Consider the following 20,457-nt stretch of genomic DNA (forward strand, 5'->3'; position numbering starts at 1 on the left):
TATTTCCTCCTGCCTACGACGTGAACTCGTTCGAGAGAGGAGAATCAAGATAACTTTCCATCCGAAATTGACTCCCTCTTTTGGCCACTCAATTATAGTTTCTTTTACAGGAGCAGTGCTTAGCGGACCTTTTTTTTTTTTTTTTTTTTTTTTTTGCCTTGAGCTGCTTCCGTTACCGTAAAAAAAAAATAGAGCCCGTGCCCTGACGCGACGCTTCTCTGCAATGACTCAACACAAAAAGCCTGACGATCGTTTACAAAAGAGATTCCTTGCGACAAGTGATGCACTGGCTTGGCAGGCATGCTGGAGGATAATTACCTTCAGGAAAATGCAAGACAAATTTGTGGAAAGGCACGACTTGCCTCTTTGAGACTCTTAACCCGGTAGCTGCGGGGGTCGTGTTTCTTAGGTTAGGTTAGGGTAGGTTAAAGGCCCCTCTAAGCAAAATAATGAGACAGAATCATCACTCACACAAACCATTTCATAATATATGTCAACGCATATGTGATCAGTTTATGCATCATCTATTTTGGGAGGTTTATATCATGGCAGAAATTTGGCCCATCGCTGGTATACGGTAAAGCCACAAATTTGTCCCGTCGCTGCTACCGGGTTAAATGTTCTTAAAACTATTTCTGCTAAGTTTGGTTATAGTAGTAGCCAGATGAAGAGCGCTCCCTCCCCACAATGTTATAAGAGAGCAAAGGGGATACTAAACTGTACCCCTCATATAATTGCAAGGTCTCAGTCATCTTTGCACACGGTTACCGACAGCGTAGGGAGGGTAAGGCACACGCTGAGAGAGAACAGATAATAGCTAGCAGTGTTCACCTAGGGAGTAAGAGAGAATCAAAACAAAATTAGCTAACAGTTACGGCGTGGGGACAGACTGTTGTATCGGATGTCGGGTAGAACAAACAGCCAGCCGCTATACACCTTGTCCCGTAATCTTGAGTAGGCTGTGGAGTGTAACGATAACAATGAATGGCTTCCTTATCATAGTATCTGAATTAAAAACATACGTTGTCTCTCCTGTCCAGTATTTATCACACAGACATGAGAGAAAAAGATAGATAGCACACGGTTGAAGGAAGAGTGGTCAAATTGTATTCATTAATATTATCCCGTTCACTACTACTACTACTACTACTACTACTACTACGACAACTACTACTACTACTACTACTACTACTACTACTACTACTACTAATAATAATAATAATAATAATAATAATAATAATAATAATAATAATAATAATAATAATAATAATAATAATAATAATAATAATAATAATGCTATTGTCTCACGTAAACCAGAGATATTTTTTTACCCAACACTACGAAAACAACACTACGAGCTTACAACAAATCTCTCTCTCTCTCTCTCTCTCTCTCTCTCTCTCTCTCTCTCTCTCTCTCTCTCTCTCTCTCTCTCTCTCTCTCTCTCTCTCTCTCTCTCTCTCTCTCTCTCTCTCTCTCTCTCTCTCTCTTTTTTATTTAAACTGACGAATCTATTGTACACAACATATTTGTATTTTGCCGACGACACTTTATGCGATCGTTCGAGTAGCATATGTTTCACTGTGCACTTTTCAGGGCTTAAAATGTCACTTTTTCTTGTGCATTATTTCAAAAGCCCTTTACACTTGTTCACTGTGTATTTAGCATCACTAGTGGTGTGGGGCATGTTCTTCGCCACCTGTGAGCAGCCACTTTTACCTGCTGGGTGGACATATCCCTCACTGTTGGCCCTGCTGCAGTGAATGTGTTCCACAGGCGGGACACCCTGGAGGTGAAGGTCCGCTGGTGCTGGCTGGCGCGTGACCTCGGCACCCCGACCTGCTCGTGGCTGGAGAGTGCCGTTTTAGTATTTCTCACAGCCTCTCGCGGGGGGAGCCTCAGTCTCGCCAGGTGTGGTACTCCTTGTACCTGGGCCTTGTGGAACACCACCAGCGCAGCGACGTCCCGGCGATGCTCCAGAGTGTCTAGATGTAAAATATCCTGAGGGGGCGGCTGGGGGTTGTTCTCCTGTAACTCCTCCTTGTCCAGTCTCTGCAGGTGTGTTGCAGCGCTGGACATCCAGGTCAGAGCCCCGTACTCCAGGTAGGATCTTACCTGGGCCTTGTAGAGGAGCATAATTCCTCGCTTGTCGAGGAAATTAGCCACTCTACGAAGGGCAGAGACACGTAGGGAGGCTTGGTGGGCGACGTGTTTCAGGTGGCGGTCGAAGCGCAGCTCTCGGTCCAAGTCCACTCCGAGGATCCTGACGTAATCCTGGAGCGGGAGGGTGACGGAGCCAAACATCACCCTTCCTTCGACAGCTTGTGTGGCTGCCGGGGACCGAGAGATCACCATCGCCTGAGTCTTCTCAGGAGCAAAGTTCACCTGCCAGTGCTCCCCCCACTCCCGTATCAAGCGTAGTTGCTGGTTGACCTCAGCAGCCGCTTGCTGGCTTTCTTGGCGAGGGTAGGAGAGGGAGAGCGTGCAGTCGTCAGCGTATGCAGAGACTGCTGGCAGACTCCTGAGAAGGTCGTCGATGTACAGATTCCAGAGGACAGGTCCCAGCACTGATCCCTGAGGGACTGAGGCACCCACTGGGAGGTCCTTGGACTGCTGGCCGCCGACGACGACGTGGAGGCTTCTTCCTTGAAGGTAGTCGCTCATCAGCATCAGCAGGTGTCCTTGGATGCCTTTGGCACGAAGCTTCTCCAGCAAGCCCGCGTGCCACACCCGGTCAAAAGCACCCGCGATGTCGAGAGCGACGACAGTGGTATCCAGGCCGGTGTCTAGTGAGTCCTGCCAATCCCTGGAGAGGAGCAGCAGGAGGTCTGAAGTGGAGCGGCCAGATCTGAACCCAAACTGGTGGTCAGTGATGAGGGCGTTGTTCTCGAGGTGGCGGGTGATGGCCTCCACCACTATTCTCTCGAAGATTTTTCCAACTACAGACTGGAGGGAGATAGGCCTGTAGTTGGCAGGGTCAGATCTGGCCCGTTTTTTGTGAACCGGCACCACGCGAGCCTCCTTCCACATAGAGGGCCAGGTGTTCTCCCGGACACAGGCCCCGAACACCTCCGAGAGGGGTCCTGCCAGCTCACAGGAGCAGTGACGCAGCACATGTGGGCTAACGTTGTCAGGACCATTGGCCTTCCTGACGTCCACCGCTCTTAGGAGGCGCTCCATTTGCTCATGGTGTACCGCAACCTCTGTCAGGGTCTGGTTGCTTTCCTGTGGCAGTTGTGGTGGAGGTCTGGTGGGGTTGGCGACTGACATCTTGGCAGAGAAAAGGTCAGCCAGGAGCTCTGCCTTCTCCCTGCTGCTGGTGGCTGTGGTGCCGTCCTGCTTGGTGAGGGGAGGGATTGTTTCTTGGTGGCTGCTGCCTTGCTTTTCCTTAACAAGGGTCCACCAGGTCTTGCTGCCCACCCCTGGCCCGCACAGCTTGGCGCGGAGGTCTCTTTCCCACCTCCGTTTCGCCCATTTACTGGTGGCCACCATATTTTTGCACGCCGCTCGATGCAGGGCTTTGTTGCGGCGCGTTGGGCTCCTTTTGTAGCGGAGCCATGCAGAATATTTTCTTTCTGCAGCAAGGCGGCAGCGGTAACCAAACCAGGGCTGACCGGTGGGCTTGGAGGTGTACTGGCGGTGTGGGATGTGCTCTCGTTGGAGAGCTTTGAGCCGTTCAGTAAAGGCCTTCGCCATGGGCTCTGCTCGCCCAGACAGAAGGGTGTGCCAGTCTGTCTGCTGCAGGTCTCTTTTAAGGGAGGGTCAGTCAGCTCTGTCCCACAGCCAGATAGTGTGGGAAGTGGCCTCATCCCGCGCCACGCCCACGTCTGCTCGGGTCAGGATGGCGTGTTGGTCAGAGCTGCCTACCGGCCCAAGCTGTTGGCACGTGACCCTGCCCTCTCCCAGGTCCGAGATAACGGGGTCCAGCGTCCCGCCTCGCTCATGGGTCGGGAAGGTGACATGATCTGTCAGACCCTGCACCGTCAGGAGTTTCTCGTAGGCGGCTCCCTCCATGTGCTGGTTTAAGTCGCCCACGATTAGGACATGCCTGCAGCGATGGCGAGTCAGCAGGTCGTCCATTTGCTCCGTCAGAAAATCCAGGGGGGCAGGCCCTTGCCTTGGGGGGCGGTACATGGCACACAGGAGGGCAGTGCCATCTGCCAGAATTACTTTGAGAAACACCGCCTCTGTCGTGGGTGGTGTCTCTACTTCAAGTCTCTGGGCCTGCACTCCTTCCTTGAGGCACACTGCCACACCGCCGCCTTGTCTTCCCTGCCGGTCTCTCCTGATCCAGTGGGTGTAGCCTGGAATCCTGCCGAAGGATAACTCCACCTCACTGTTGAGCCACGTTTCAGTCACCACAGCTATGTCCACGCGGTGCCTCAGGACAAAGCTGTGGGTCAGGTCCCCGATGTTGGTGCGGAGGCCTCGCACGTTGGCGGAGAGAAGCACCAGCTGGTGACGAGTCCTCGGCGTGTCTGCCATCCTACCTGAGTTGGTGATGGGTGCTGGAGCTACTCAGGTAGGAGGGAGGGGTCGACCACTGCCAGCCAGGTGTATGGCCCCAGGAAGGAGGCTGTGGCGCGATGTGTGAGGGTTCCGGTGGAGGGGGCAGGTGACTGGAGACAGGCTGCCTAACCTTAGCAATCACACGTCTGAGGAGGTGTTCTTACCTCTCGTCTGCAGCCCTCGCGTGGCACTCCTCTGCTGCGTGTCCCCGACGGGAGCAGTAGTCACACACCTTGTCGCGGCGTCGAAGAGCGGGTTGGTGTCCGTGGGCGGGTCGGCTGTGGTGGCCTTGTCTGGCCGGGTGACGACGAGGTGGGGGAGGCGTCTGCCGAGAGGAACCGTGGTGAACAGCGTTTGATGGATGTCTCTCCGCCTGCTGCTGCTGCCTCCTGTTTGCTCCTCGCCACCTCTGCGGTTGTCGGTTGGAGTGTACTCCCCGGACGTTGTCTCGACTGTTCCCTCCTCTTCTTGTTGCGCCGTCAGCGTCACCGTCACTAGGGCGGGAGCGAGGGGAGCCGCGGTTGTTGTCGTTGCTGCTGCTGGCGTCTGTGTCCTCGCGCTCGCTGGCCTGAGCTGCGCCTCCGCTCGCGGTGCTGGTAGTGGCGGTGGTGTCGTCGAAGGTTGTGGAGGTGTTGCTGTTGTCCGGGCCGATGGCGACTTCGACACTAGGTGAGGGAGGCAAGCAGTCCACGAGTTTGGCGAGTTTGCGTGGCCTGCCTGACGTCCACCAGCTTCGCCAGGAGAGGGATTCGGAGCACACTTCCCCCCAGTCTGTGTCAATCTTGCTGGGTAGTGCACTCGTGGCGATGTTGGCAATTTGTGGGTGATTCTGCTCCAATTCAGAGGTTTCGATCTGTTCAAGGAGACTTAGAGTTTTTGCTATTACGACTTTTTGATTCAGGACAAGCTTTGTTTCCTCCTTGTATCTTGTTATGATTAGTTTCTGCCTCTGAATCTCTTGCTGGAGCTGAACGAGACGCCTTGCGAGCTCCTCCTTGCTGGAGGAAGCAATGAGATGCTGTACGATGTTTTCTGGCTCTTCCACCTGCACGTCTTGTTCGCCTTGTTCATCAACGTTCTCGTGGTTGGCTTCCTCGGGCTCCGAGATGGTGGTTGAGGTCACCTCGTGAGTCACCGGCCGGGAGAAGCCGCGGGCACGCCTTAGTTCAGTTGTCTGGGAGCAGCAGAACTCGTCTCTCTCTCTCTCTCTCTCTCTCTCTCTCTCTCTCTCTCTCTCTCTCTCTCTCTCTCTCTCTCTCTCTCTCTCTCTCTCTCTCTCTCTCTCTCTCTCTCTCTCTCTCTCTCTCTCTCTCTCTCTCTCTCTCTCTCTCTCTCTCTCTCTCTCTCTCTCTCTCTCTCTCTCTCTCTCTCTCTCTCTCTCTCTCTCTCTCTCTCTCTCTCTCTCTCTCTCTCTCTCTCTCTCTCTCTCTCTCTCTCTCTCTCTCTCTCTCTCTCTCTCTCTCTCTCTCTCTCTCTCTCTCTCTCTCTCGCTCTCTGTCTCTCTCTCTCTCTCTCTCTCTCTCTCTCTCTCTCTCTCTCTCTCTCTCTCTCTCTCTCTCTCTCTCTCTCTCTCTCTCTCTCTCTCTCTCTCTCTCTCTATCTCTCTCTCTCTCTCTCTCTCTCTCTCTCTCTCTCTCTCTCTCTCTCTCTCTCTCTCTCTCTCTCTCTCTCTCTCTCTCTCTCTCTCTCTCTCTCTCTCTCTCTCTCTCTCTCTCTCTCTCTCTCTCGTTCACAAAACTCTACGGCCTCAGTAACCACGTTTACATTACACAACATGACAGTCGAGCAGGCCGGGGCGCGTCAGCACATGCCGCAACTTACGTTCATGCTCTCAGGGCGACTTTCACAGTTCGACATGATGGGCTCGCAATCCTCCAAACCAATACCAAAGACTTCGATAATTCCTTGTGTAGTGTTTCGTTTTCATATTTAAGTTAGGAAATTTGAGAAAAGTATACAGGAAATCTCTTGTGTATCAGGCCTTGCATCGAAAACCTAACCATTATGGTGTGTAGAAGATTGAATAGTTTGGTTCGGGCGATTATAAAGCCACTTTGTTGGACTGTGAAATCTGCTCTTATAGTTGCTTCTGAGGTGTCCCCTAAACGACCCCTGAAAAGGAATGCGCCCATCATTTCATTTTTCAGTAGTCTACATCAACGTTACCAAATTGTCGTACTTGGCGTATTGTTTTTGCCGATTTCTGACCAAAAACTATCGCACCCACAAAGATAACTATATGCATTTATAATTATTGTTAAAATCGGTAATTATTAATGCTCTTTTTTGCAATATTTATGGGCCAGAAACCGGAAAATACAATGTTATGCGTACGGTACCCTGGTAACGTTGGTCTACATACAGGAATATACAGGAGCACTTCTTTAGATCAAACGATAGGTATTGCTGAATATGGTGATGATGACGATGATGATGACCAATACTAACGTCTCTATCCTGTCGACCTTTCCTTCATATTGAATACTTACCTTATAATTCGTTTCTTTATCTTTTTTTTCTACGTTTCCTTGTGTTCAGCGTCACGACCAGGGAGCTACCTCTGCCGTGTCTCCTCGCTTCACCTTGCCTTCATCTTACTATTATTATCATTCTTTCATTTGCATTTACAATGATTTTTGTCTTCAGTGAGACGGTGCAGCAGGCGAACGAGTGGCTGAGTCGGTACGAGGCTGCTGAGGTGGTGAATTGCGAGGCCCTTCCCTTCAGCTCCTCGAACACCCAGACCCACGTGGCGGATGGTTGGCCCTCCACCACCCACTTCAGGTGCGTAGCTGTGGCTCAGAGACCAACGCTGCTCTACTAATGCTAATTCACCAACCCTACTCTACACCTCTAACTCTTGCTCACACAGGAAGAAGCGTGGTGTTATGGTCCCTGTCTCACTATACTCGATTTTCTTTTTGTTACCGAGGCGAAAATGCACTTGCCCGTAGAGCTGCTGGTAGCTGATTGGTTGAATGTGCGATATCTGAATAACATCGTGGTATTTGATATGATTGCCAGGTAATGTGAATCAAAATTTATTTCCTAACCAAAGTTTCTCCCTCCGATCTGTGGCATGTCAACTAAAACTGATAACGAGTAAAGGAATTATGGAGTAATGTGCTGATAAGGTCTCAATCTGTGAACATCAGTCGCCCAATTCATCAACACGAGCATGTTTTCGGATAGCAGAACCAACCAAGGCCTCTAGAATAGACATCTAATCTAGAGGCCTTGGAATCAACCCTCCAAAGGCCATGACGAGTCCTGTGACGGAGCATCTGAGAGAGGGTCACCTCCTTCAGGACGCAGGCCACGACACACAACTTATACCTGGCGCCTCAGGTTCTGTATTATCAAACGCTTTCGGCTTTAACAACAACTTTTTTTCTAAGGCCACGAAGAAGATGAGCGGGCTCTCAAGAGTGTTTTACACGTTCATGCTGCAGAAGCCTTGTCGAACTATCACCAGGCTCATAAAACTACCCTGGAAAATAATATTACAACCTCTACGAAAGCCTTAGCAAATGTGGGTGTGTAAGCCTCGAAATGTTTGGGGATATGGACCCAGCACAACCATATAAACAACAGGCGTACCTCACTAGCTTCGCTGCTGCCGCCTTCCTCCTCCTTCCGCTGCTTCTCTTCCCTTCCACGGTTTCTTTTCCTTTCTGTAGTCTCGCCTTGCCCAAGGAAATGTTGATTATGGCTCTGCATTGATCTGTTGTTGTTGTTTTTCTCTCTAATTATTTGTTCACTTATTTACTGCCGGGAATATTCCTGCGTAAGGATTATTGTATTTATGGATTATTGGTTACGTTTAGTAATGCATAAATCCTCATTTATTTATCATCTAGGTATTAGGTGTCCAGCTATTGGTATGCAAGACGGCAGGTTTTATTGGAAGAATTAATCAGTCAGTAAGAGAATGTTTAAGCTGACTTCAAATGCAGTTTGGTTGTAATGATGCATATTACAATTCAAGTGTACGAAAGAGAGAAGCATATACCGGCTTACAAAGAGGCTAACGTTGAATAGAACAAATTGAGCCGCAGTTTAGTTATTGCATATGCGATGAAAAACTTCTTAATCCCAAGAGTTGCCGGGTGCAGGCCGAAAAGTATTGTCTCCTTGTACCCTTTATGCATATATCCCCAAGCTACAGAGATACACCACTGGCAGGTAGCTTGAGCGCCTCAACCCCGCGCAGACTAAGTGACGTCAGTAAATATCGGAGAGAGAAGGAAGAGAAAGAAAACGTATATCACTACATAATTAGAAGTGCAGAGAGTAGAGGGAGAGAGCAGTTTGGACCACGTATATAGGTGGGCAGCTCGTGAACGGGTGGTAGACCCTCTGTCCGTCTTCTTACTGACGTCATCCGCTAGTAGAGACACATTTTGACCCAGCATTCCACTCGCATGAAACTACCTGATCCCTCTCTGTTATCTTGTATATCTCCCTCCCCCCCTTTTTTTACAGTATAGGAAGCAGCTCAAGGACAAAACAAAGCCAACAAAAGAACCCGCTAAGCACTGCTCTTGTAAGACAGATGAGTGGCCAAAAGAGAGGTCAATTTCAGATGGAAAGGTGTCTCGATGCTCTTCTCTTATCAATGTGACGATTAGTATACTTCCTCAGGGGTTTGCGTGTGTGGCTGAGGGTTCCTGAGGATGGCGGGGACGTGGGCCGCTCCCTCCTCAGCTACAGAGACTACTCGCCGCATCTCGACCGGAAGAATCTCTTTAGCCGCGACTACGAGGACGTGACGGTGCTGGTGGAGCGGCTCAACGACTACCTCGCCAGCCGCACCTCGCCCGTCCGCATCGTCTCCGTGCAAACAGTGGTGGGTGGCTCTGTCGTCTGTCCCATTTGATAAGGCTTTCGTAGGAGGTGTGAGCATTTCCATGGATTGTTTTATGACTGGTGGTATGTGGACGCGCAAAAAGTGGTGTGTGACTGTCGTCTGTCACATTTGATAAGGCTTTCGTAGAGGTTATGGGCATTTCCATGGGTATAGTTTTACGACTCTGGTGGTAACTGGACAAAGCTTCTGTACCATGAACGTGAAAAAAACTCATGCTAACGCGATTAATCTCCTCTTTGACTTTTGGAAATGGTTAATGTGAGAGGTGGAACCGTTTGAAAATAGCTACTGACCTCTGTCCCGTTCTTCCGCCCCCCTTTCTAACTCCAGCTCCATTTTCTCTCCATTTTCAACCTTTCTACCCTCTTTTCTCCACCTCTCCCTATCCCTCCACTCTCCGTCTCTCCATTAATCTCCCTTCTCGATATTTTCATCTCTCTTCACTCTCCACTTTACTTTTTACCTCCCTACCCTCTCCTCTTCCTGTATGGCATGTCACTCCCTCTTATCTTTCCAATTTATTTATTTCTCAACCCTCCTTTACGTTATATCTAGCATCATACTAATCTTTATAATTATTCCAACTATTCCTCCGTGGTTCAGTGGTTAGCGTCCCTGACTCCGAATCCGCTGGTCTGGGTTCGAATCCCGGCCTGGGCAGTCGACGTGCAGCCCACCCATCTGTTCATCCTTCATCTCGGGGCGGCCAACAAATGGGTACCTGGCCTCCTCTAAGGTAACCTGGGAATATACTCATACATTAAACTTCTTAACTCGCCTGTACATTGTATTAAGGGATTGCTACTTTAAATTAATATAGTGACTTCAAATTAAAGTAACGGTCTCTTAAAGTAAAGTAATAGTTCCAGCGGTACCCTAAACTACTATAGCGGTCCCTTAAACTAAAGCGGCCCTAATAAGTACCGCTCTCCTAAATTAACGTAGCGACTCCTTAAACTCAAGTAACGGTTCCTTAAACTCAAGTAACATTCCCTTAACATGTAAAGTTTCTCATAACACTAACTTTACATCCATCCTTCTTCCTGAGATTAAGTACCGCTCTCCTAAATGACAGTAGCGACTCCTTAAACTCAAGTAACGGCTCCTTAAACTCAAGTAACAGTCCCTTAACATGTAAAGTTTCTCATAACACTAACTTTACATCCATCCTTCTTCCTGAAATTAAGTACTGCTCTCCTAAATTAAAGTAGCGATTCCTTAAACTCAAGTAACGGTCCATTAAACTCAAGTAACATTCCCTTAACATATAAAGTTTCTCATAACACTAACCTTACATCCATCCTTCTTCCTTCCTTCCGTTTTCTTCCCAAGCTAAATTTTGAATATATACTCCTGTGCTCAGCTACCTCTCAACCCTTCTCTCTTCCTCTTATCCAACGGATCTTCCCTCCTCCACTATAATAACAACCTTTTCTTCTCTCTCTCTCCCTCCTCTCTCCTTCTCCCTCCTGCTCTCCTTGTTAAGCTAACGATTCTTTGCCGCCCTCTCATCCTGTGATATCCTCCCTCCCTCCCCCCCTTCCTCCCTTGTCTCATTGTCATTCATGGATTGGCTTCAAGGTCGTATCAGTAAATGTTGGCATAGAGCGCTTCAAGCGTGCACACACACACACACACACACACACACACACACACACACACACACCGAGTGCTCTGTTCAATCTCCTCTCTTCTGTTCTTACTATCTCTCCTCCTCCTCCTCCTCCTCCTCCTCCTCCTCCTACCCCTCCTCTACTCGCACGTTTGCACTCACAGTCCTCACAATCAAGATCTGTTACAACTAGATGTTATTTTCTTTCTTCTCCTTTCTCTCCTCCCCTTCCTTCTCTCCTCCATTCCAGTCTTCTTTTCCCCTTGCTCTGCCTCCCTTTTTCTTCCCCTCCTCGTCTCGATCTTGTTTTCATTTTTTCTTCACATTGTTTTCCTCTCTCTCCTCCTCCTCCTATTACTTCCTTACGACTTTCTCTTCTCCTCCATCCCCCTCATTCTTATTCTCATTTTTTTCTCTATTTCTTTATCTCTCTCGCTCCTATCTTCCCCCTTTTCCCTCCGCGGTGCAGTGGTTAGCATTCCTGACCACGAATCTCCGGGCCTGGGTTTGCATCCCGGCCTGGGCAGTCGGCGTGCAACCCACCCAGCTGTTCGCATTTCCTCTCGGGATGGTCCTGGGGAAACCTGGGGAAGGTCAACTTGGTAACCCGGATGTCACACGTACTATAAGGTTTGGGAGGCTAGAAAAAGAAAAAGCGAGAACAAAACAGAGGAAAGGTAGGAAGGCAAATGGCAGGAAGACAAAGAACATGGAGATAATTAGAAGGAAGATAAGAAGGATGAAGGAAAATTTAGAACAAAACAGAGGAAAGGTAGGAAGGCAAATGGCAGGAAGACAAAGAACATGGAGGTAATTAGAAAGCAGATGAGAAGGAAGGAGTGTTAAGGATTCTCTCCCACCACGGGACAGAGATGAGCACAGCCCCAATGAGCATCTATAGCATTCATTATGCCCCCAAAGTTAATCTCTCTTAACCGTTTTTAAAAGACCAAAACCTATACTTCAGGACACGCCCATGAGCGGATTACTGGAAATGAATGTGGATACGGACATGTCCCGCCTTACCTTCAACCAGCACGGCTTTACCAAGTGAGTATTACGGTAGTGTTATGGTAGTAGTATTGTAGTGTTATGGTAGTAGTATTGTAGTGGTATGGTAGTAGTATTGTAGTGTTATGGTAGTAGTATTGTAGTGTTATGGTAGTAGTATTGTAGTGGTATGGTAGTAGTATTGTAGTGGTATGGTAGTAGTATTGTAGTGGTATGGTAGTAGTATTGTAGTGTTATGGTAGTAGTATTGTAGTGTAATGGTAGTAGTATTGTAGTGGTATGGTAGTATTATAGTGTTATGGTAGTATTATAGTTTTATGGTAGTAGTATTGTAGTGTAATGGTAGTAGTATTGTAGTGGTATGGTAGAAGTATGGTAGTGTAATGGTAGTAGTATTGTAGTGTTATGGTAGTAGTATTGTTGTGGTATGGTGGTAGTGTTGTGGTGTTATGGTAGTATTGTTATGGTGGTGTGGTGTTATGGTAGTGGTATTGTGGTGTTATGGTGGTAGTGTTATGGTGGTAGTGGTATTGTGGTGTTATGGTGGTAGTGTTGTGGTGTTATGGTAGTAGTATTGTGGTGTTATGGTGGTAGTATTGTGGTGTTATGGTAGTAGTATTGTGGTGTTATGGTAGTAGTATTGTGGTGTTATGGTAGTGGTATTGTGGTGTTATGGTGGTGGTATTGTGGTGTTATGGTGGTAGTGTTGTGGTGTTATGGTAGTGGTGTTGTGGTGTTATGGTGGTAGTAGTGTTATGGTAGTATAGTGTTATGGTAGTAGTATTGTAGTGTTATGGTAGTAGTATTGTAGTGTTATGGTAGTAGTATTGTAGTGTAATGGTAGTAGTATTGTAGTGTTATGGTAGTAGTATTGTAGTGTTATGGTAGTAGTATTGTAGTGTTATGGTAGTAGTATTGTAGTGTTATGGTAGTAGTATTGTAGTGTTATGGTAGTAGTATTGTAGTGTTATGGTAGTAGTATTGTAGTGTTATGGTAGTAGTATTGTAGTGTTATGGTAGTAGTATTGTAGTGGTATGGTAGTAGTATTTGTATTGGGGTTATCTAGTCATATCTCCTTCCTCCTGTTCTTTATTCCTCTCTTCCTTCTACTGTTCTTCCTTCTTTCTAATGTTCTTCTCATTTCTACTTTCTCCTCTTCTTTATCTCCCTCTACCGTCTCCTGATTTTTTTTCTAATTCTTCTTCTTTTGCTCCTTCGCTTCCTTCTGTTCTTCCCTCTAATCCTCTTTCTCTTCTTGTTCCTCCCCTTCCTTTTCCTGTTCTTCCTTTTATCCTCCTCCTTTTCTTCTTCTTGTCATATTTCCAACCTGCTCTTCCTTGCCTCCTCCTTCCCTCTTATCTTCCTTCTAATTCTCTTCATTTTCTTTCTCTTTCTCCCATTGTACTTTCCTACCATTTCTGCTTTGTTCTCGCTCTTTCTTGTCTCTTTTTATCTTCCTTCTAATTCTCTCCATGTTCTTTCTCTTCCTCCCATTTATTTTCCTATCTTTTCTCTGTTTTGTTCTTATTTTTCCTTTTTCTAGCCTCCTAAACCTTCCAAATGCTTATATTACTTCTACTTCTTTCCCATCGTCTGTTTATATATCACTACGTGCATGAAGACTAAGTGCATCGGTGTTCCAGGTACTGCCGGACGTTACGTGTGTTCTTCGTTACATACTACCACAGAAAAAACATCAAAGCGTTCCACTCCCGCCCGAAAATTGGCCTCAAGGACTTCCTCGCTAAGACCAGCAAGCTCGACGGCCCGCCCTAGTAAGTCTCGGCCCATATTCTTCGGGGCTCACACACACACACACACACACACACACACACACACACACACACACACATTTGACAAAGCTTTGGTAGAGATTGTGTTAGCATTTCCATGAGTCAAGGGATAGTTTAACGAGACTTCTGCACCATGGATGTGAACAAAAACATTAATGAGAACCCGACTAATCTCCTTTGTAGCCTTGGGAAATAACTTTTGTGTGATGAGTGTGGCAATGAGGGAGATACGAGTGAGTCTCTGTGTTCTGCCTTTGTGTGTGGCATGAGTACGATAATGAGGAATGAGAAGATATGAGTCAGTGATCGTCCCTCCTTCCGTTTGTGCAATGGGTATGGAAATGAGGAGGTGAGAGTGAGTTAGCGTCCGTATGTCTATCAATGTGCTGTTCCTCTGTGTGTTATGACTCATGGGAAGGCGGGAATGCAGATGAAGGAAGGCTGTTATGTGTCCTTCCTTTGTGCAGTGAGTAGCGTAGATGGAGTGGTTACTGAGTGGTGCGTTTTATGTGGTGTGCTTGTGGTATAGCATGTGATAGGAGTCGTAAGAGATGTGCTTTGTGTGTAGGCGTTCAAGTCATGGGAAGGCGGGAATACAGACGAAGGAAGGCTGTTATGTGTCCTTCCTTTGTGCAGTGAGAGTAGAGTGGTGAGTGATGTGCTTTGTGTGATGTGCTTACGGTATAGCATGTGATAGGAGTCGTAAGAGATGTGCTTTGTGTGTAGGAGTTCAAGTCATGGGAAGGTGGAAATACAGACGAAGGAAGGCTGTTATGTGTCCTTCCTTTATGCAGTGAGAGTAGCGTAGATGGAGTGCTTGCTGAGTGCATGGTGCTATATCATGTGAGGGGGGCCGTGAGGGATGTGCTTTGTGTGTAGGAGTTCAAGTCATGGGAAGATGGAAATACAGAGGAAGGAAGGCTGTGGTGTGTCCTTCCTCTGTGCAGGGAGAGTAGAATGGCGAGTGATGTGCTTTGTGTGATGTGCTTACGGTATAACATGTGAGAGGAGTCGTAAGTGATGTGCTTTGTGTGCTGGCAGCGGCGGGGAGACGCTCTCAGACGTGATGCAGCGGGCCGTCGACTGGTGCCACACAACCCCCGGCGTCACGCTACTTAACCTACAGGTAAAGTCTCATCCTCCGGTCTGACCTCAGCCTCTTTACTCTCCTGCCTCATCATCTCTTCCTCCTACTCCGATCTCTGCCTCTTCACCTCATCCCGCACCTGTCTCTTGCTCTCCGACCTCAGCCTCTTTACTCTCCTGCCTCATCATCTCTTCCTCCTACTCCGATCTCTGCCTCTTTACCTCATCCCGCACCTGTCTCTTGCTCTCCGACCTCGCTCTTTACTCTCCTGCTTCATCATCTCTTCCTCCTAATTCGATCTCTGCCTCTTTACCTCATCCCGCACCTGTCTCTTACTCTCTGACCTCAGCCTCTTAACTTCTATCTCATCATTCCCTTCACATTTTCTCACCCTTGTCTCAACCTACTTAACCCTCCAAGCCTCATAAGCTCCTTCACAAACTCTCCTGTGCTCTCTCATTACTTCTTAATGGTTGTCAAGGTTCCAGTGTTGGGTGCTGTAATCGGAAGGGATAAACAAGATAAATGGTTAGACACCAGTTTACTTTCAATAAAGTAGAAAACCCCAAAACAGGCCTCACAATCTTAAGTCTCCAACACGAAGGCTTCAGCACGCCGGACTCAGCAATGACCCGTTGCACGGCTTCTTCCTCTTCTGAGCGTCTCGTCCTTTAAGTGGCAATGACGAGGCAGCACAGCCTCGTCCTTGAAGTAGATGTAGACGTGGTGGACGAGGGAGGCGCAGGAGGAGAATGGGCGTCAGGGTTCAGTCGACCGAGGCGTCGAACGGCGTCAGGCGAACGAGCAGCGGGAGTGAAGCAGGTGGTTCGCTGCGCCTCGGTAGTTGAACAGCTTCGAACGGCAAGATGCGGGCGGGCGGCAGGAGTGCCCCGGTCGTTCGCCCGCTAAGTTGGTAGTTGCCCTCACAATGGTCCCTGCTCACTCATGTATCTTCCTTTTCACTTCTTTTACCCTACAACCCTCGTAAAAGCCTTATTAAAAGTGTGTGTATATGTAAGCCCCGACATGTTTAAGAAGTCTCAGAAAGCTGCATTGTTCATTGAGATGCACAGTGGAAGAAGCCCGGAAGAGTACTCGTATGGCTTCAACTCATACGTAACGTTTTGCCTTTGTCTGTTACAGGTGCTGCCGCTCAAGGTCGGGCGGCCCAGCGTGGCGACGACCTGGCTGCTGGAGAGTCCCGGTCACCTCGTCAACAAGTTCACCAGCTTCGTGCGAGTCATGTACACCGAGCCCGGGGACTACAGCGATGGAGATCGGTCTGAGGATCTTGTCGCGCCTCTCTCCCCGAGCAAGGCGTCGACGGTAGTGGCGGATAAGGAAGGGGAGGAAGGCGAGGATGTGACAGGCTCGAAAATTTCCCTGCCGTCTGCCGAGGAAGGAGGCCTCGAGGAGGAAGAACCGCCCAAAGAAGGTATGATGCAGAAGAGGACCATCTGTTATAATATACATAAAGAAAAATATAGGAAAATCGGAAACGTGTATTCATGTTACCTGCCCGTGTATAACGTGTATGTATGTATTTCTGCCCTTAGACGCGAGTGACCTTCCTGGCGTGATAAACAGCGAGATCGAGACCGTCGAGACCAAGACCCCGATGGTCATGGGGCTGCGTTTCAAGACCTTCGTGCCGAGACTCGCCTCCTCAGGTCAGTAGGAGTAGCAGCAGCAGCAGCAGCAGCAGCAGCAGTAGTAGTAGTAGTAGTAGTAGTAGTAGTAGTAGCAGTAGTAGAAGGTAGAACATCCTTGTATACATAACAAATCTATCATTGCATATTATGCCAACGATACTCATATCATCTTCCCATTAGCTACTATCTTTTTAACAGCCCCTAAATACATCTGGGTGTGTATGCATGCGTATCTTGTTTTCAGTTCCCGTTTTATTATGATGTATACGTGCTCATGTACGTTTGTATGTGTGTGCTTGCAGCCGTGGGTATGTGCGGGCATGGGCAGTGGGAGGACGTGGACCAAACGATCAACCGCCTGAACTCGTGGGTGTACACGTCCCAGGGGAAGCTGCTCACCATCCACACCCACCTGGTCTATAGCCGAGGTAATACACGAAAAGGTTCAGTTTTAAGCCCCGTTCACACTGTGCCGACTCTGGGCCACCACAACCCAGCGACTCGGGGTATACGAGGTCTTGGGTGTGAAATGTTGATGTGGAAGGGTCGCATATGGTCGGAAAAACTATGTACGACCCTTTCATGTCAACATTTCACACCCAAGACCTCGTGTTCCCGGAGTCGCTGGGTTATCGTGGCCAAGAGTCGGCACAGTGTGAACGGGGCTTTACTCGTGTTCCTATGCAAGATTTCTTATGGTTCTTATTTTCAGACACTTTCGGCTCCAACGACAACTATTTCAAAAGGTCACAAAGGAGATTAGTCGGGTTCTCATTGAGTGTTTTCACGTTCATGGTGTAGAAGCCTTGTCAAACTATCACTAGGCTAAAAAAAAAACTACCCATGGAAATACAAACATAACCTCTACTAACTTTTTATGCATCCCCTTCCTTCCTCCTCCTCCTCCTCCTTTTCTTTTTACTTTCTTATCTCTTTCCAATATCTTTAAAATAATACAAATATAATATACAGAGAGAGAGAGAGAGAGAGAGAGAGAGAGAAGAATCACGTTCAAAGCAGGACAATATTCGTCTGCTGACTGTCCCTTCCCTTCCCTTCTGCCCTCAAGTTCAGGCCACTCCTCTCCCCTGTGATTACCGCCCCCCCTCTCCTCCCTTAGTCTATTTATACCCCGGCCATCCCATCACACCCACCATCACCCTACACCTCAGGCAACGCCACTCTTGCAAACGTAAACACTCTCCACTTACATAACATGCATATTTTGACCATTACTTCGACGCTCTGGCAAGTGTCCAGCCGCGTAAATGTATTCGAAGATATACATACGTTCTCTCTCTCTCTCTCTCTCTCTCTCTCTCTCTCTCTCTCTCTCTCTCTCTCTCTCTCTCTCTCTCTCTCTCTCTCTCTCTCTCTCTCAGCGGGAAAGAAAATTATATAATGTAGTCTCTGCTCTCAAGTTACGCGTAAAAGTAAGAAAGTAAGATATAAAAAATAAGAGACAAGAAAACAGATGACCACTTTCTCCCACTCTCTTCTTCCTTATCACTCCTGTCAGCTGATAGGGCATGCGTCCACTCATTCTCGTTCTTCTCCTTTCTTTCGAGAATTCACGTATGCTAGTAAAAAATGAGAAAAATAAACGTATTACCCCTAGTTTTCTTCTTTCTCTGTATTCCTTTCCCAGTCAAGTGATGAAGAAAAGAATATGTATCTTCTATTATACCTTTCTTCCTTACCCAGTTCACTTTCTTTCCTAAACAACAACAAAAAAATCGTATTATTCCTTTCCTTCTTTCTCTTATCTCTCTCCAAGTCAAGTGATGCAGGAAAAACTATGGGTCGTATTATAAAATATTTCGTCGCCCAAGAACACATATTTGACAAGACTTTCGTAGGAGCTGTGGGCATTTCCAGTAGTTTTATGACTCTGGTGGTAGTTTGACCCTTCTTCTGTACCATGAACTCATTAGAACCCGACTGACCCACTTTTTGACCTTTAGAAATAGACCTATCCTATGTATCTTCTCTTCCCCTTCTTTCTTCCCTACCCAACTTACGTATCGAAGTAAAAAGAAGAAAAAAAGTTCCTCCTAGCCGCCGCCTTTCTGTTATCTCTCTCCCACTCAGGTGATAATGAAAAAATGTGCCTCCACACTCACCTGCCTCTCGTGTCCCTCTCCCGCTTATCTCCGAGCCTTATCAGTGTGCATTAGCGACACACACGAGAGGGGCGGGTGTAAGAACCACGTGGCTGCTGTGTCTTCTTTTCCTTCCTTTTCTTCTTTCTCGGTAGACTTCTAACCCTTTGTATGGCTTCTTAGGTCTTCACACTCTGACCTTCCTTCGTTTTTATCTTTTAATTATTTTTCTCTTGTCGTTTTTAGCTTTCAACCGAGACTTTTCACGTGGCTTCATCTCCCGCCACTTCCAGTAGCTACATCTTTTTTTTTTTTAGTCTCGTGTCCTTTCCTTCCTTCCCTTCTTCGCATTCTTTCAATATTTTCCTTCCTTCGTTATAATCACGACTTTTCATGTGGCTCACTCTTGTCTGTGTCTATATTTCTCGTTAGTCCCAATATAGTTTTTAATCTCCTGTTTTTTCCTTCCTTCCTTCCTTTCTTCGCATTCTTTCAATATTTTCCTTCCTTCGTTACAATCAAGACTTTTCATGTGGCTCACTTCCATCTACATTAAGCGGTGCACGCCTTGAACAGTAATTTGCTTCCCCAATCTCCATACCATTCTTCGCTGTATCCAGGCCGCCGTAACGAGGTGGACGTGGACATCATAGGCTGGGCGCGGCATATGGGAGGGGCGGAGCAAGTGGGCGTGTTCCACCTGGTCATGGAGGGCGGCCGGTGCTCCACAGCCATCCCTCCCGCCGTCCCTGCCTCCTCTTCCTCGTGTGCCATCCTGTAGGGCCTGAGGGAAGTCCTACATCACCGCTATCCTTCAGACTGATATTCTACCCTTCGTTATCCTGTTTCTGTGTTGAGAGGATTCACGCAGCATCCAACAAGTGGCCATGGGATTCCCACACCATCGCTACCCTTCAGACTGATATCCTACCCTTCCGCACAGCATCCAACAAGGTGCTCAGGGAGTCCTGCATCATCACTATCCTTCAGACTGATACCCTACACTTCGCAATCCTCGTAAAGTCTTGCCATCCCTGTGTTCCTTATTCTGTAGGATCTTCCATGGCTTAGTATGTCTTATATCCCTTTGGCACGTCCTGAGGAGTCCCAGAGTCCTACTGTTGTGCTCCTTTGGAAGTCCTACTCTCCTTCTGAGCAGCTGCAGGGCGTCAACTTTACAAACAAATGCAGGCAGAAGCAAACAAGCTGTGTGTGTGTGTGTGTGTGTGTGACGTCCACCAGACAGCTGACCAATGTCCAAGGGTGGATGTTTTTAATAGGATACAACGAACCAACTCACTTTCTCTGTTCTCACTAGTGTTAGAAGAAAAAGCAAAATCATAATTGTTATCATTTACCTTAAAACTTACAATGTCACGTAACTTAATTAACTGTATTGAAAAAAATATAAAAAAATAAAGAGCATTTTGATATAAGTGGGTTGCTTTTACTCTCTCTCTCTCTCTCTCTCTCTCTCTCTCTCTCTCTCTCTCTCTCTCTCTCTCTCTCTCTCTCTCTCTCTCTCTCTCTCTCTCTCTGACCTCTAGACGTTAATTTTTATCTACCTGCAGAAGCTGATGATGATAATAGTGTGATGATGAAGACGAGAAAGATAAGGCTATGGATGAGAGAGAGAGAGAGAGAGAGAGAGAGAGAGAGAGAGAGAGAGAGAGAGAGAGAGAGAGACTTACGTAAACAGATCGAAGACAATGTGTTAAAAGATAGCACAGGCAACTTACCAAATACATTCTCAAGTCATGAGTAGCTTATATTTAGCAGCTGAATAAACAGTTGCTATAGACCAGTTAATCTAGTCTTTA

The 20,457-nt window shown here is 47.5% G+C and overlaps 1 protein-coding gene across 1 annotated transcript in view; it reads left to right on the plus strand.

Moving 5' to 3' along the window:
• Positions 1 to 20,073, plus strand: part of LOC127000286 (uncharacterized) — a 29,491-nt gene extending 9,418 nt beyond the window's left edge. The window contains exons 3-11 of the mRNA XM_050863814.1: positions 7,156 to 7,293; positions 9,154 to 9,358; positions 11,959 to 12,041; positions 13,647 to 13,778; positions 14,838 to 14,922; positions 16,027 to 16,318; positions 16,440 to 16,553; positions 16,838 to 16,963; positions 19,258 to 20,073. Coding sequence (XP_050719771.1) covers positions 7,156 to 7,293; positions 9,154 to 9,358; positions 11,959 to 12,041; positions 13,647 to 13,778; positions 14,838 to 14,922; positions 16,027 to 16,318; positions 16,440 to 16,553; positions 16,838 to 16,963; positions 19,258 to 19,418 — 1,336 coding nt within the window. The 3' untranslated portion in view covers positions 19,419 to 20,073. The remainder of the gene's footprint in view (positions 1 to 7,155; positions 7,294 to 9,153; positions 9,359 to 11,958; positions 12,042 to 13,646; positions 13,779 to 14,837; positions 14,923 to 16,026; positions 16,319 to 16,439; positions 16,554 to 16,837; positions 16,964 to 19,257) is intronic.
• Positions 20,074 to 20,457: the final 384 nt, after the last annotated feature.

Source organism: Eriocheir sinensis, chromosome 18 (assembly GCF_024679095.1).
Source record: "Eriocheir sinensis breed Jianghai 21 chromosome 18, ASM2467909v1, whole genome shotgun sequence".
NCBI lineage: Eukaryota > Metazoa > Arthropoda > Malacostraca > Decapoda > Varunidae > Eriocheir > Eriocheir sinensis.